At 41.5% G+C, this 18,348-nt stretch overlaps 1 protein-coding gene across 5 annotated transcripts in view; it reads left to right on the top strand.

Annotated features, from left to right (window-relative positions):
• The window catches only part of kcnh1b (potassium voltage-gated channel, subfamily H (eag-related), member 1b), a 126,308-nt gene that overhangs the window by 50,237 nt on the left and 57,723 nt on the right, over positions 1-18,348 (top strand). For all 5 annotated transcript variants that reach the window (XM_079593079.1, XM_079593077.1, XM_079593076.1 and 2 more), the window contains exon 7: positions 7,304-7,696. In XM_079593079.1, the coding sequence (XP_079449205.1) occupies positions 7,304-7,696 (393 nt within the window). The remainder of the gene's footprint in view (positions 1-7,303; positions 7,697-18,348) is intronic.

Here is an 18,348-nt window from a genome sequence, read left to right on the forward strand (position 1 = left end):
ATTGAGGGAAACACTAGGCTACTGCAGCACATCGCAGTGATATAATGTTAAGGCAACTAAACAACCAAGAGAAATATATGTCTACTTCAAATGTAACATTTGATCTGTAACGTTACATCAGCATCGGGGGAATAACATTATAATCTCAGCTGTAAAAACAGCACTCCTAATAATCACAAATACACTTACATTTCTATAAACGGGTTTTTATGAATGAACTGTTGCTCTCGTCTTCGTCAACAACACGCGCTTGCGCCCCCTGCTGGTGAGGCAGAATAACAGCAGGTGGAGATTATGCTCGGTAATCTACTGCTTTTCCTGCAGTTCCTGGATGTCAATGTTGAATTTACTGTCGAATTTTAACCACTGAATTTAAGGAAGCGAATTTTTAAAGCGAAATAAAATGGACTGAAAATTCCCTGTTGAATATTAAAGGTTGTATTTTTAAACCATTTTAATATATTTTGGAATTGAAATATGAAAGGTGAATATGGATTATTGAATTTTTAATAATGAAAATGTGTTTGAAATGTTTTGAATTGAAATATTCACTGCTTAAATATTCAACCATGTTGAATTTGAGGCAATAAAAAAATGCAAGTCCTAAAATACAATGCATTAAAATGCAAGCATGGTTAATGCAATGCATATTTTTTTCAAGTAGTGCAATTCAACAGGCTTTTTGTTTCAAAAACATTTGGCATTATTTTACTTCCATACCCGTCGTTCCACTCTCCTTCATAGCGTCATCAAGATTCGCCTTTGTTATTGTTGGAAACAGCGCCCTCTTGTGGCTCAAAATCGTACATACTGTAGCTTTAACAGCAGGTGTTCATCACTTATGCTCAATAATCAGTTAATTAATCACTGAACTGTATCATTAACTTCAACACTGCTTCAGTGTTACTACAACGCCCATTGCACACATGCCTGTTGCTTTATTTAACAGCAGTAACTGTGTACCGCTGATAACTGTGTCTAAGTACTTTAGCACATACATGTGTGCTATTGTTCGCTAAATATGAACTGCAAAGATTTTAGGTAAAGTCATGTTTTTAGTTAATTCCCAGATCAATAATATTGTTGAATATTAAGTATGAAAGGATATGTGTTTGTATTCGCTGAGCTTACAAACCATTTGTTGTGCATGGTCATTTTTTCAGCTCAAACCACATAATTGTATTGAGTCGTCAGTGTACTAATGTCCAGATAGATATAGGGAACTAAGGAGTGTAATGGGTGACGACGGCATTAGTGAATTTCCTTCCTCAGTTTCTTGTTTCACATTTTTTTCAGTGTGTAGAAATCATAGAGCAGATCATTCTCTCCACCAGCATCATCTCTGTTCTCCAAATCCCGTTCACACACACACACACACACACACACACACACACACACACACACACACACACACACACACACACACACACACACACACACACACACACACACACACACACACACACACACACACACACACAGAGCAGGATTCCTCAGCTATAGAGACTTAGCTCACACTAGTTTCATTTGTCTACGGACGAACAATGTTTAACAGTAGATTTACACCACAAGATACATTGTGTAATTTTTCTTTCTTTTTTTTACAATAAAATGGCAGGCGTGTTGCTAAGGCAAGGAATTACCATCCAAAAATGTTCGAAGCTGACAATGACTTCAGTCATTATTAGAGAGTCATCATGATTTTCACTTTAGATACTGATCCAACTAATTAGTAATTCCTTCTGAAAGATTTGGTAATACTTGAGTCATTACTAGTGGGTTACCATGACCTTCACTTTAGAAGTAATGATACATTATGCATTATTCATATTAATTATGAACCTGTAGTTACTGATTAGCTAATAATGAACTACCACATTCAACTGAACACTTTTACTTACCAATTCATTAATCAGAGTTTCTTGTTAGTTAATAGTAGTTACTGGAGTGTTTACTCATTTGTTTCTGTGTAGTAGTTCCTGTAAAGTGTTTATAAGAGTTTAAATTCTGAATTGAATTCAATGACATCAAGGCTGTAATGTGATTGGCTATGTTATTGGTTACCAGTAATAAGACCGTCTCTGGCACTATTCTGGATAGGGGACGGGGAGCAGAAGCTCATTTGCATTTATAGATGCATGCACGAAAACAGCATGTTTCGCTTCCACTCAAATATGGGCATTTACAGCATGGCATAGTAAATGATCTGTGGGGTATTTTGAGCTGAAATGTCACAGACATATTCTTGGGACGCCTGAGGCTTAAATCACATCTTGTAAAAATGGGCATAATAGGTCTGCTTCAAGTGTATTGTAGAGTCTGTGACTAATCGAATACACAAGAGGCTCAGGGTGCATCAATCAGCTCCCTAACTTCCTGGGTCGTGACTCGGTATATTGTGTGCGCGTTCAGGCACTGGTGAGGACAGTAAGGACCCTTGCACACTACACATTAGGACACTGATGGTGACATGACAACATCCTCATTGTACAACATCACTTCTGGTATTTATGAACAACAGCAGAGCTGATATCTTTCTGACATTACTTGTCAAAGGTTTTTAGAGTGCATTATAATAAATACTTTGCTTGTTACATATAAATGCAGCATTTAGCAGTAAATATTATAAATTATAAATTGTTGCTAGATTGTTCATTACCTTTCTAATGATTTATGTATGTTTTTTTTTTGTATCTGTTTATTGAACTTTTTACAATAAAAATAGGACACAGATATAGGAAAATAGTGAAAAAATATTGTTTCACCCCCACCCAAGAAAATAAAAAAATAATAAAAAATAATAATTAAACAATGTAAAAAAAGGTTATTTATGTAGGCTATGTTTATTCAGAAAAATAATTAAATAATGGTTTCTATTTTAATAAAACATCTATCATGTGTCATTATGTGTAGTGAGTTGGCACACAGGATTTATGTTTTGCGCTTCAGCACTTTTGTTAAGGGAACATAGTGAGCATTGACATAGTGAGCATTGACATATGACAGTGATCATTGACATAGTGAGCATTGACATAGTGAGCATTGACATAGTGAGCATTGACATAGTGAGCACTGACATAGTGAGCATTGACAGTGAGCACTGACATAGTGAGCATTGACAGTGAGCATTGACATAGTGAGCACTGACATAGTGAGCATTGACAGTGAGCACTGACATAGTGAGCATTGACATAATTAGCACTGACATATCGTCCCCTTGGAATTATAAGGTTCTATCTGACATTTTTGTAAAAATGTAGTTATTCACATATCCTTATTCTGTGACCACTTCTTTACATTATGTGATGTTATTTTTTAAGTTGTGTACATTTTGGAACTTTTTATTTAGAAAATTAAAACTTTTCTTTTTACACAGTCGAATGGAATGCAAAAACTTTAAAGCTCAATATCTCAAAACCAGTCAGAATGCAGATAGAACCTTATAATTCCAAGGTGGCGATATGACATAGTGAGCATTGACATAGTGAGCACTGACATATGACATAGTGAGCACTGACATATGACATAGTGAGCATTGACATATGACATAGTGAGCATTGACATAGTGAGCACTGACATATGACATAGTAAGCATTGACATAGTGAGCGTTGACACATGACATAGTGAGCATTGACATATGACATAGTGAGCATTGACATAGTGAGCACTGACATATGACATAGTGAGCATTGACATAGTGAGCACTGACATATGACATAGTAAGCATTGACATAGTGAGCACTGACAGTGAGCACTGACATATGACATAGTGAGCATTGACATAGTGAGCACTGACAGTGAGCATTGACATATGACATAGTGAGCATTGACACATGACATAGTGAGCATTGACATATGACATAGTGAGCATTGACATAGTGAGCACTGACATATGACATAGTGAGCATTGACATAGTGAGCACTGACATATGACATAGTAAGCATTGACATAGTGAGCACTGACAGTGAGCACTGACATATGACATAGTGAGCATTGACATAGTGAGCACTGACAGTGAGCATTGACATATGACATAGTGAGCATTGACATAGTGAGCATTGACATATTAAGCACAGACATAGTGAGCATTGACATAGTGAGCATTGACATATGACATAGTGAGCATTGACATAGTGAGCACTGACATAGTGAGCACTGACATAGTGAACATTGGCATATGACATAGTAAGCATTGACATAGTGAGCACTGACATAGTGAGCATTGATGCTCCCTGGATTTCACGGTGCATTGAGAGAGTTTTTAGGGAGCGAATGTCTCAGTGCCCTGACTACTGAACGAGTGAGCTGACTGAGACGCAGACACACACTGAGTTGGCTCTGATCTGGAGCTCTTTGTCGCAGACTTGAAAGGGGGATGAGCTTCTTCTGTCTCCCTGTCTGCTCTTGGCTTAAGTAGAAGCAAGTGTGTGCAAATCTCCATCCCCAGATTCACTGTCGGAAACAGTCACGTCTCTCTCACTCATATCTGTCATTCTCTCGGTTACCCTTATGGAACAAAAATATATGGGAATATACTGCAAAATATAATGTGATATATTACATGATACATTTCCATATATGGGAAACTAGTGCTTATATTTTTCAATATACTGCAAAATATTCATTGACCATGTATGGCTATATATCAATACATATAACATATTTATAGGTTAAGACAATAAAGTTACATGTAAATATCTTTCACAAATTTGTATCCTTTATTGTGTATATATATTTTACATACGTTCTCATATAAATGTGAATGTATGTTCACACCATAGACTGTAAAAAATAGGTTCACACACACACACACATATATACTGTAGTATTATAAAGTGAATTGCTGAATATAAAATTGCATATATTAGTAAATATATTGTCACATATTTTTCAATATATGAAAAGTGGCAATTCTTTATCTATTATTATATATACTATTACACAAATATATTATTCTGTATATTTTCAAATATAAAGTTAAACCATTTAATGCACTGACATAATGAGCATTGACATAGTGAGCATTGACATATGACATAGTGAGCATTGACATATGACATAGTGAGCACTGACATAGTGAGCATTGATATATGACATAGTGAGCATTGACATAGTGAGCATTGACATGACATAGTGAGCATTGACATAGTGAGCATTGACATGACATAGGGAGCATTGACATATGACATAGTGAGCATTGACATATGACAGTGAGCAGCATTGACATAGTGAGCATTGACATATGACATATTAAGCATTGACATATGACATAGTGAGCAGCATTGATATAGTGAGCATTGACATATGACATAGTGAGCATTGACATAGTGAGCACTGACATAGTGAGCACTGACATAGTGAGCATTGACATATGACATAGTGAACATTGACATAGTGAGCAGCATTGATATAGTGAGCATTGACATAGTGAGCATTGGCATAGTGAGCATTGATATATGACATAGTGAGCACTGACATAGTGAGCATTGACATAGTGAGCATTGACATATGACATAGTGAGCATTAACATAGTGAGCACTGACATAGTGAGCACTGACACATGACATAGTGAGCATTGACATATGACATAGTGAGCATTAACATAGTGAGCATTAACATAGTGAGCATTGACATAGTAAGCATTGACATATGACATAGTAAGCATTGACATAGTGAGCATTGATATATGTCATAGTGAGCATTAACATAGTGAGCATTAACATAGTGAGCACTGACATAGTGAGCACTGACACATGACATAGTGAGCATTGACATATGACATAGTGAGCATTAACATAGTGAGCACTGACATAGTGAGCACTGACACATGACATAGTGAGCATTGACATATGACATAGTGAGCATTAACATAGTGAGCATTGACATAGTGAGCTTTGACATTTGACATTGAGCATTGACATATGACATAGTGAGCATTGACATATGACATAGTGAGCATTGACATAGTGAGCACTGACATAGTGAGCACCGACATATGACACAGTGAGCATTAACATAGTGAGAATTGACATATGACATAGTGAGCATTAACATAGTGAGCATTATCATAGTGAGCACTGACATATGACACAGTGGGCACTGACATAGTGATCATTAACATAGTGAGCATTGACATATGGCATAGTGAGCATTGACATAGTGAGCATTGACATAGTGAGCACTGACATAGTGAGCATTGACATATGACATAGTGAGCATTAACATAGTGAGCATTAACATAGTGAGCATTGACATATGACATAGTGAGCATTGACATAGTGAACATTGACATATGACATAGTGAGCATTAAGATAGTGAGCATTGACATAGTGAGCACTGACATAGTGAGCACTGACATATGACATAGTGAGTATTGACATAGGGAGCATTAACATAGTGAGCATTGACATATGACATAGTGAGCATTAACATAGTGAGCATTGACATGACATAGTGAGCATTAACATAGTGAGCATTGACATAGTGATCATTAACATAGTGAGCATTGACATAGTGAGCACTGACATATGACACAGTGAGCATTAACATAGTGAGCATTGACATAGTGAGCACTGACATGACATAGTGAGCATTGACATAGTGAGCATTGACATAGTGAGCACTGACATGACATAGTGAGCATTGACATAGTGAGCATTGACATATGACATAGTGAGCATTGAGCACTGACATATGACATAGTGAGCATTGACATAGTGAGCATTGACATAGTGAGTATTGACATATGACACAGTGAGCATTAACATAGTGAGCATTGACATATGACATAGTGAGCATTGACATATGACATAGTGAGCATTGACATAGTGAGCACTGACATATGACAGTGAGCATTGACATACAGTAGTGAGCACTGACATATGACATAGTGAGCATTGACATAGTGAGCATTGACATATGACATAGTGAGCATTGACATAGTGAGCACTGACATATGACATAGTGAGCATTGACATAGTGAGCATTGACATATATGACATAGTGAGCATTGACATAGTGAGCATTGACATAGTGAGCATTGACATAGTGAGCATTGACATATGACATAGTGAGCATTGACATAGTGAGCATTGACATATGACATAGTGAGCATTGACATAGTGAGCATTGACATATGACATAGTGAGCATTGACATAGTGAGCACTGACATATATTTAGAGACATTCTTCATATGCTCAAGGATGCTGTTTGTGGGCTGAGGAAATGTTATCTTGCGTTATAACGTTCATCATAAGTGTTTTTCAGATAGTTACCCCCGTCCTCCTCTTCTTCCCTCAGGTTCTGCAGCTGGGCTCGGACATCCTCCCGCAGTACAAGCAGGAGGCCCCGAAAACCCCCCCTCACATCATCCTGCACTACTGCACCTTCAAGACCACCTGGGACTGGGTGATTCTCATCCTCACCTTCTACACCGCCATCATGGTCCCCTACAACGTGTCCTTCAAGACCAAGCAGAACAACGTCACGTGGCTGGTCGTCGACAGCATTGTGGATGTGATATTCCTGGTGGACATCGTGCTCAACTTCCACACCACCTTTGTTGGACCCGCTGGGGAGGTGATCTCAGACCCAAAGCTCATCCGCATGAACTACGTGAAGACCTGGTTCGTCATTGACCTCCTCTCCTGCCTTCCTTACGACGTCATAAATGCCTTTGAGAACGTTGACGAGGTGAGTTTTCCTTCTCTTCACCGATTCTACACTGTCCATTTAGGGATACAACCGGTTCTTACTGGGGCAGTACCCTCAAAGGGACAACTTTTTACTTTTACATATTGCCCTTGTTGATCAAGATTACATTTTTTAATTGTTTATCTAGACGAGAACTGGCTCCCCTGTAGCCTGGGGTATCCCAAGGTTTTTTTCTCCTGCTTAAAGGGTTAGTTCACCCAAAAATGAAAATTCAGTCAGTAATAACTCACCCTCATGTTGTTCCAACCATGTAAGTCTTTCGTTCATCTTCGGATCACAAATTAAGATATTTTTGATGAAATCTGAAGGCAGTCTCACTCCTCCATAGGCTTTCAGAGGGACCCAAACTCGCCGGCCCAGAATAGTTATTAAAACATCGTTACAATAGTCCAAGTGACTACAGTGGCTCTGTATTAAGTTTATCAGGCGACGACAATACTTTATGTGCGGAAAAACAACAAAAATAACGACTTTATTCCACTATTCATTTCCTTCTCTCTGGGCCTCGAGTTAGTTCACGTAGTGTTTTAGCGCAGCGCGTCTGTGTTGCACGTCACCACGTAGACTCACTATTGGCTGATGCTGGTCATGTGTGTGATGCGTGGTGACGTGCAACACAGAATTTGTGATCCGAAGATGAACAAAAGACTTACATGGTTGGAACAACATGAGGGTGAGTAATTACTGACTGAATTTTTGTTTTTGGGTGAACTAACCCTTTAAGTTTAATTAAAGCTACACTGTGAGGTTTTCTCCCATCTAGCGGTGAAATTGTATATGACGAACAACTGAATATTACTTTCTAGCCCCTCCCATCCCGAGGGCGTTTTAACTCCTACGGTGGCAGTATTATTCCTAGACGTCGCTCTAGAGTTGTGCACAACCATGCTATAGTTAGCCAAGCAACTATAAAACTTAGAATTTAACATTTTTAACGACAAATTCAATTTTTACCACTGTAGTTGAGGTCAAGAAAAATATTCATGACAGTTATAATGGCCTCATGACAGCCAATGTCAAAACCAACCACCGGACAGTTTAATGTAATGCTAACCCATAAGGTTAGGTGGTTTCCTAAGTTTGATAATTAATCTGCTATGCCATGTTTATGACATATTTATGACAGGTTATGTTGTCTTGGTTATGTCAAGTTGTCATGACAAAGACATCTCAAACAATGTCATATTTGCATTAAAAATGTAATAATTAAGTGAATGACACTTAATGAAAGTTGTCATAAACATGCATAAAACCTCCTTCATATTCATATTTATGTCGTGTCACGTCAGTTTTATGCACACCCCTTCAAGTAAAGTGTTACCAAGCTGACATTTTACATTTACATTTATTTATTTAGCTGACGCTTTTATCCAAAGCGACTTACAATTGCTATATATGTCAGAGGTCGCACGCCTCTGGAGCAACTAGGGGTTAAGTGTCTTGCTCAGGGACACATTGGTGTCTCACAGTGGATTCGAACCCGGGTCTCTCACACCAAAGGCATGTGTCTTATCCATTGCGCCATCACCACCCATATCTAAATCAGACCATTATCTAAATCAGGTGTGCACATGAGCGCCAGAGTTTTCACCTGTTACTTGTTTTCATTAATACTTTTTGAGAATTGCTTACTCCCTTAATATTACAAAAATGACCAATATTTAAAGCCACGGTCACATTAGACTTAGAGCTAAGGACACTGCAGCGGTCTTGATATAATGTCATGTCACACTCTGTAGTGTCTTTTTGAAAAACATGAATTCAACATAAAACAAATAATAAATCCAAAATGTACAAATATACAATCTACCCCCAAAAAACAAGTTTGCATTCTTTTAATTGAGCTGAGGTTAAGCCATGAAATATTAATCTTCTATTGCCCACACATCTTCATGTGATACGAATTCGCAGGTCAGAGTTCACCAAACTTTTTCTTTGGAGCACACTGAAATCCAAAATGATTGCGTGAGCTTGCGTTTGCGGTCTCCTGAATTCGCATGCGTTTCAATGCAAGTCAATGTAATGAAAAGTGTAGTGTCACCGTCCCTTAAATCTCTGAATTGCCTTGAATGCAATACCAATGCCTTCAGGGTCACTGGACAGTTTTAGAGATACAATCTGCAGGACATTGACCCTCCAGGAGCAGAGTTTGAGCAGTGTTTATGCATTAATTACTCATTTATTTATTTTCCCTTTGAAAAAGTAAAGTTTTTTGTAATTCAATAATAGTTACTTCTGATGTAAAATTGTACAGAGTAACAATTCTATATACAACAAAAGTGGATTTAACATCAGAATTTAACGTCTAATGTTAAAATGTTTGTTTTTAATGTGACCTTCTCCCTTTAAATACTTCGGTCAGTTCGAGAATAATTCATGCAATTTAATATTGCTTATTTGAAAGAATTAAAAGAGCGGTTTCATTTCTATCCTTGTATTGTTCACCTGCTCGAGGCTGAAACAGGATTCAGGAAGTAATAAGTACTTATAACATCTCAGTTCTGTTTTAGTTGTGTTTTCACTCTATTTGCTCGAGTTCCTGGTTAGTTTCTCAGTTTGTTCATGATTTTCCACAGTTCCTGATTCCACACGCACCCGTTCTGAGGAGTTTCTCTTCGTTTGTCCATTACCGTATGTGTTGTGTTGTGTGTGGTTGAGTTCTAGTTTAGCTCCTGCGATTCTCCTCTGTGTGGATTATAATAAAGACGGTTTTTGTTTCTACTCTTTTCACATGCGCTTAATTTCAGCCTCCTGTGACATTAATACATAATTCAATACTTTTTACATAGAGTAATATGTACAGTAATCCAATTACACCGTTCAACAGGTAATTAGTAGCTAGTAATTCATTACTATTTTAGAGTAACATACCCAACACTGAGTTTGACACATGTTTGTTAGACTATAAACACTTTGGGCCCTATCTTGCACCCAGCGCAATTGACATTGTACACCGACGCATGTATCATTCCTATTCTGCACCCGCGCACAGCGGACTTTTCCCTCCACAGACGCACGTCGGTAAACGCTCGCGGGGGCGGTTCAGCAAAAAGAGGAGCGTGATCCGGCGCAAACGTTCCCTGGTGATATTCTGCAGTTTCAGAAAACAACTCCGCCACTGACCAGGAGAAACCCAGTCTAAAGACAGCGGCGCGATAGTCAGATGCTATTTTAAGGGCGTGTGTTTGGCCATTATGTAGCGTGTGAAGAACGCACACACACTTTGATTCTCTCATCTACACAGATGCAGCAGTTTTCAATTTTGCAAATCAAACATTATTACAAGGAAAAATATTAACACACGAGGGAAATCATTGTTGTGTCCGTGAAGAGGTGAAAAAATAATCATAAATCTAGATTACACATTTACCCAAATTATTATACGCCTGTTTAACCGAAGCTAATGTGTGTGTTTCTCCCATCATCCCCAATGTCACTTCTCTGTGTTTTACGGCCCTGACGAGAACGTCGGTCTCCTCGGCTGTGAACCGCTCCTGGCGTGCGCCGGCAAACCCGCCGTTATAATAGCAATCCACCGTGGAACAAGCGCGCCGGCTCTTAAAGGGAATGTGAGAGGACGCTCTGATTGGTTTATTTCACGTTACGCCCAAACCACACCTATGAATAATGAAGCGACTTCAGACCAACACATTTTAGATTTGCGTCGAGCGCAAGAGTCGTTTATCCCGCCGGTATAATAGCAACAGCGCCCGGGATCCGCCCACAGAGTTACTAGTGTTTCGCGTTTGATACTTGCGTTTCAGATCGTCACAATAGGGCCCTATAAATTAAATATGGTTAGATCTAACTCTTGAAAATCATTTGTATCATTGCTTTATATTGTCTTATAGCCAAGCCTTAAAATTGACAGTATGACTTTCTATAAAGCTGCTTTTAAAACAATGTGTATTTGGAAAAGCGCCATACAAATAACTTTGACTTCACTTGACGTATTAACACCTTAGATTAGTAAGTACGTATGCTGTATGATCCGTATAGGGGTAAATAAGGTAAAGAGATGTCCATTTGAAGGTCCTGCCCAGTGACAAGCTGTTTTACCCCCTAAAGATAAAAATAATTCTGAGAGTGTATTTTTGTAAGTGCTATTTCTATTTCTGCTGTTGAAGTAGTGTCTGCAAGCATGAGTTCTTGTCAGTCTCAATCTTTCTGCTGAAATTGCATTATAGCCTCACAGTCAGTGTTGATGGCTTTGCCACACTGAAGCGGCGTTTTCACGATTGATTTCATCCAAGCATGTCAGGTATTTCCCTCGGGACCCCTGTGAATGAAGCTTGTGATGTTCTGTGAGTGATATTTCTGCATCATGCATCCAGTCTTTGAATCGCTGTGGTTTACCGCAGAAAGAAAACTGCCACAGGAGACACAGACTTTGCACCCGGAGAAGTGTAAAATCCATCTGTCAGTGGTTCATAACTTCATAACCTCCGAATCCATCATCATCATGAATGGCTAGTGGATCCCAGTGTTGTTCAGGCATAGCTTTACTTCCAGCTTATCCTGCATTGCAGACAGCGTGAAACTTTGTTGTCAATGATTAGTGCAATACACATTGAGAAGATTTTATAAGTCAGATATAAACACTACAAGGGATTTCAATCTCTCGAATGAGGCATCTGTAGCCTGGGTGCCAGCCCGAACCCTGCCCACAACAGTTTTTGGTCGGGAAGTTAGGTCTGGACTCGATCCGTTGAGGAGTAATTATGCTCGGCTCCCAGAAGGCCGAGCCAATCAAATTGCCAGGGCGGGCTTTAATCGCTGATGGACAGATGATCTGCAGTTACGTAATCACCACGTCATCAAAGAGCGGTTGGGTTGAACTGGTTTTCCACAAAGATGAAGATGACTGCAGCTGGAGAACTGAGATGTTTAGATTCCACTATCGCGTCTGTTATAAAAGAAATCGACAGCGCATTCATTTTAAAAGACGAACAGAGAACCGCAATCAAGGCATTTGTCGATCGGAAAGATGTGTTTGCCGTCCTTCCTACGGGATTTGGCAAATGTTTAATTTATCAGCCGATGGTGGCTAAGAAGATGGGACGCAATGAAAACCAGTGGAAGGGATGTGCTCACGATCTCGGTTCTCTGAAGCCTCAGATGAACTCGCTTCTTCAGCCTCAGATGAACTCGCATCTTCAGCCTCAGATGAACTCGCATCTTCAGCCTCAGATGAACTCGCTTCTCCAGCCTCAGATGAACACGCTTCTTCAGCCTCAGATGAACTCGCTTCTCCAGCCTCAGATGAACACGCTTCTCCAGCCTCAGATGAACACGCTTCTTCAGCCTCAGATGAACACGCTTCTTCAGCCTCAGATGAACACGCTTCTTCAGCCTCAGATGAACACGCTTCTCCAGCCTCAGATGAACACGCTTCTCCAGCCTCAGATGAACACGCTTCTTCAGCCTCAGATGAACACGCTTCTTCAGCCTCAGATGAACTCGCTTCTCCAGCCTCAGATGAACACGCTTCTCCAGCCTCAGATGAACACGCTTCTTCAGCCTCAGATGAACACGCTTCTTCAGCCTCAGATGAACACGCTTCTTCAGCCTCAGATGAACACGCTTCTCCAGCCTCAGATGAACACGCTTCTCCAGCCTCAGATGAACACGCTTCTTCAGCCTCAGATGAACAGGCTTCTTCAGCCTCAGATGAACACGCTTCTTCAGCCTCAGATGAACACGCTTCTCCAGCCTCAGATGAACTCGCATCTTCAGCCTCAGATGAACACGCTTCTACAGCCTCAGATGAACTCGCTTCTTCAGCCTCAGATGAACACGCTTCTTCAGCCTCAGATGAACACGCTTCTCCAGCCTCAGATGAACACGCTTCTCCAGCCTCAGATGAACACGCTTCTTCAGCCTCAGATGAACACGCTTCTCCAGCCTCAGATGAACACGCTTCTCCAGCCTCAGATGAACTCGCTTCTCCAGCCTCAGATGAACACGCTTCTCCAGCCTCAGATGAACACGCTTCTCCAGCCTCAGATGAACTCGCTTCTTCAGCCTCAGATGAACACGCTTCTCCAGCCTCAGATGAACTCGCTTCTTCAGCCTCAGATGAACACGCTTCTCCAGCCTCAGATGAACACGCTTCTCCAGCCTCAGATGAACACGCTTCTTCAGCCTCAGATGAACACGCTTCTCCAGCCTCAGATGAACACGCTTCTCCAGCCTCAGATGAACTCGCTTCTTCAGCCTCAGATGAACACGCTTCTCCAGCCTCAGATGAACACGCTTCTTCAGCCTCAGATGAACTCGCTTCTTCAGCCTCAGATGAACACGCTTCTCCAGCCTCAGATGAACACGCTTCTCCAGCCTCAGATGAACACGCTTCTCCAGCCTCAGATGAACACGCTTCTTCAGCCTCAGATGAACACGCTTCTCCAGCCTCAGATGAACACGCTTCTCCAGCCTCAGATGAACTCGCTTCTCCAGCCTCAGATGAACACGCTTCTCCAGCCTCAGATGAACACGCTTCTCCAGCCTCAGATGAACACGCTTCTCCAGCCTCAGATGAACTCGCTTCTCCAGCCTCAGATGAACACGCTTCTCCAGCCTCAGATGAACACGCATCTTCAGCCTCAGATGAACACGCTTCTTCAGCCTCAGATGAACACGCTTCTTCAGCCTCAGATGAACTCGCTTCTTCAGCCTCAGATGAACACGCTTCTTCAGCCTCAGATGAACTCGCTTCTCCAGCCTCAGATGAACACGCTTCTTCAGCCTCAGATGAACACGCTTCTTCAGCCTCAGATGAACACGCTTCTCCAGCCTCAGATGAACACGCTTCTCCAGCCTCAGATGAACTCGCTTCTCCAGCCTCAGATGAACACGCTTCTCCAGCCTCAGATGAACACGCTTCTCCAGCCTCAGATGAACACGCTTCTCCAGCCTCAGATGAACTCGCTTCTCCAGCCTCAGATGAACACGCTTCTCCAGCCTCAGATGAACACGCATCTTCAGCCTCAGATGAACACGCTTCTTCAGCCTCAGATGAACACGCTTCTTCAGCCTCAGATGAACTCGCTTCTTCAGCCTCAGATGAACACGCTTCTTCAGCCTCAGATGAACTCGCTTCTCCAGCCTCAGATGAACACGCTTCTTCAGCCTCAGATGAACACGCTTCTTCAGCCTCAGATGAACTCGCTTCTCCAGCCTCAGATGAACACGCTTCTCCAGCCTCAGATGAACACGCTTCTTCAGCCTCAGATGAACACGCTTCTCCAGCCTCAGATGAACACGCTTCTCCAGCCTCAGATGAACTCGCTTCTCCAGCCTCAGATTAACTCGCTTCTTCAGCCTCAGATGAACACGCTTCTCCAGCCTCAGATGAACTCGCTTCTTCAGCCTCAGATGAACACGCTTCTCCAGCCTCAGATGAACACGCTTCTCCAGCCTCAGATGAACACGCTTCTTCAGCCTCAGATGAACACGCTTCTCCAGCCTCAGATGAACACGCTTCTCCAGCCTCAGATGAACTCGCTTCTCCAGCCTCAGATGAACTCGCTTCTTCAGCCTCAGATGAACACGCTTCTCCAGCCTCAGATGAACTCGCTTCTTCAGCCTCAGATGAACACGCTTCTCCAGCCTCAGATGAACACGCTTCTCCAGCCTCAGATGAACACGCTTCTTCAGCCTCAGATGAACACGCTTCTCCAGCCTCAGATGAACACGCTTCTCCAGCCTCAGATGAACTCGCTTCTCCAGCCTCAGATGAACACGCTTCTCCAGCCTCAGATGAACACGCTTCTCCAGCCTCAGATGAACACGCTTCTCCAGCCTCAGATGAACTCGCTTCTCCAGCCTCAGATGAACACGCTTCTCCAGCCTCAGATGAACACGCATCTTCAGCCTCAGATGAACACGCTTCTTCAGCCTCAGATGAACACGCTTCTTCAGCCTCAGATGAACACGCTTCTTCAGCCTCAGATGAACACGCTTCTTCAGCCTCAGATGAACACGCTTCTTCAGCCTCAGATGAACACGCTTCTTCAGCCTCAGATGAACTCGCTTCTTCAGCCTCAGATGAACACGCTTCTTCAGCCTCAGATGAACTCGCTTCTCCAGCCTCAGATGAACACGCTTCTTCAGCCTCAGATGAACACGCTTCTTCAGCCTCAGATGAACTCGCTTCTCCAGCCTCAGATGAACACGCTTCTCCAGCCTCAGATGAACACGCTTCTTCAGCCTCAGATGAACACGCTTCTTCAGCCTCAGATGAACACGCTTCTCCAGCCTCAGATGAACATGCTTCTTCAGTCTCAGATGAACACGCTTCTTCAGCCTCAGATGAACACGCTTCTTCAGCCTCAGATGAACACGCTTCTTCAGCCTCAGATGATCACGCTTCTCCAGCCTTGTGTATTTATTTGCTTTATTGTCGAGATCTAATCCTAAACGGAGAACTTGTTCGTATATACATACACTTTTTGTATTTCTCTCAAAAATGCTATTTGTGCTTGTAAGTACTCCACGAACTCTTAAATAATTTTTACAACAACGGCAAAGATCGTTTACACTCATTAATTTACTACTTCTTCCAGTGTGCGTGCAGTTGAGCTCTGTGGACAACTATGCGTCGCTCAACATTCGTCACTTACTGCGTTGCTCTGATTGGTTGTAGGTCTATCCAATTGAGTGCAGAGTTTTTTTTCCCCTGGTTCGGTTAAGACACGCCTCATAATCAAAGCCCTGTGGAGCAGTATCAGACTCACATTCTGCCTAGAATATGAGTTCTTGTCAGGCTTTACGTTCACAGTAAATCTGCACATATGTTCTGTTTCTTCAACTAAACAAACCTTTATCCAAGAAGACACGTGCCATTGTCAATATCAAAGGCAATCTGCATCCGAACATTAGGTCTGTGGGCCAAAATCCGCAGCTTCTAGCCTTCTTATCCCCACTCGAAAGCAATGTTCATTAGCGGCTCGCGTGATTCAGCACAGTCTTAGAAGCCCACAGCAATAGCATTTGTGTTTCCAGTGTGAAGACTGCAGTGGAAAGAGCCATGTAATCGAATAATTCATGTTCGATTTGAACAATGGACATTACATTATCTGAATACTGGAATAGAAAGAGACTCATAATCCCAGGCTCGCTATGAGTGAGGGATTCAGGATTCCTTCAGGAGCACGAATGGTTAATGTGGATTGTGTTCACTTTGTGTGTGGCTCTGTACAAACATCAGTTTAATGATCGCAGTATGTTGGATCAGGACACCCTTGCCCTGACAGCTGTGTGTTGTAAAATGTCTAAGTGTCCCAAACGTTTTTAACTGCTTCACAATGCATGATATATATTTTTTTTTAAATAGTAGAAAAGTCTAGTCCATAAATAAGTCCAGCTTTGTAGGAGGCACGGCGAGTGATGGACTGGATTTTAGGTAATACTGTAAATATCAAACTAGCAGCTTTAATACAGATCTTAAAGTCATCATGAAATGTGACTTTACATTTCTCAAAAGCTCAAAAGCTAACAAGCAGCAGTGGCATTTTCAAGTAACAGCGTATCGAAATTATTATATAATAATAGTAGAATAGAATAATAAAAAATAAAAAAAATGTTACCATTCAGAAACGTTTAGTAAGAGCCGTGTTTGGGGAGGTTCTGCTTGACTCTCTTCATTGCCGCTTTCTGGGTCTGACTCTAGCTCAAACTGACACGGCAGTATTGACACCATTATTTACATTTGACCGGAGCACATGCGACTTTCGCCCGTAAAGGTGATGGGCGTGAAGTTTCCGGACAACGTGCACTGCGCAGTTTAGCCAATTACAACACACCGGCCCACTAACCAATCTGAGCCCATGCCTGTTTCTGAGGGAGTGGTTTCATAGAATCAGGAAGTCAACCGGTCGTTCAAATGACAGAGGAGAAAGCGGCTTACAATAAAGGTGAAATTTATGAAAAATAAGGCTTAAAAGAAAAAGAAAAGACGAAGACATGTTATATTGCACCCCATAAACACAATCATGCAAAGAAAAAAACCAGTAAACCACCCCTTTGAGAAAGTAAATTGGGCCACTTTCAGTTTCATGTTAACTTTCAGCACACAACCTGTCAGGTGCCGTCCTCAGTCTGGGTTTTGGCACAGACTCATTCATTTAATTCCTCGGTAGGAAGTGCACACTCAAAGCTGTATTTTTCTGGGGCTTTGCGTAGCTGTCAGGCCGCTGTAGCAGAGCCTGCATCGGAGCAGGAGTGTCAGAACAGGAGATTATAGAACACACACACACACACACACTTCTCGTGGGCAGAATACAGTTGAATGCCAGGGTTGAGCTGCTTCTGAAGGGTAATGGGGCTTTTTCAACTGGTTGGTCTAGAGTTGTCACAATACTAACATTTAAGCTGTCAATCGCACAGAAACAAATTTCGATTTTCCAGTGTAAACAGTAGACAGGTTGAATGAAAATGCAAATTGACTCTCTGACAGTAGGTGGCGCTTATGAGAAAGTAAAAAAATGGCGGTACACAAGGAAAGTGGTGCGCAATTTTCCATTTCTGACTCCCACTTGTCACAGAGAAGTCAGAGGGCCCTATTGTGACGACGCCTCGTGACTAAACAAAGGGCGCCAATGTGAGTGTGCACACCGATGCGTAAAAGCGTA

Source organism: Phoxinus phoxinus, assembly GCF_949152265.1.
Source record: "Phoxinus phoxinus genome assembly, chromosome: 20".
Taxonomy (NCBI): Eukaryota; Metazoa; Chordata; class Actinopteri; order Cypriniformes; family Leuciscidae; genus Phoxinus; species Phoxinus phoxinus.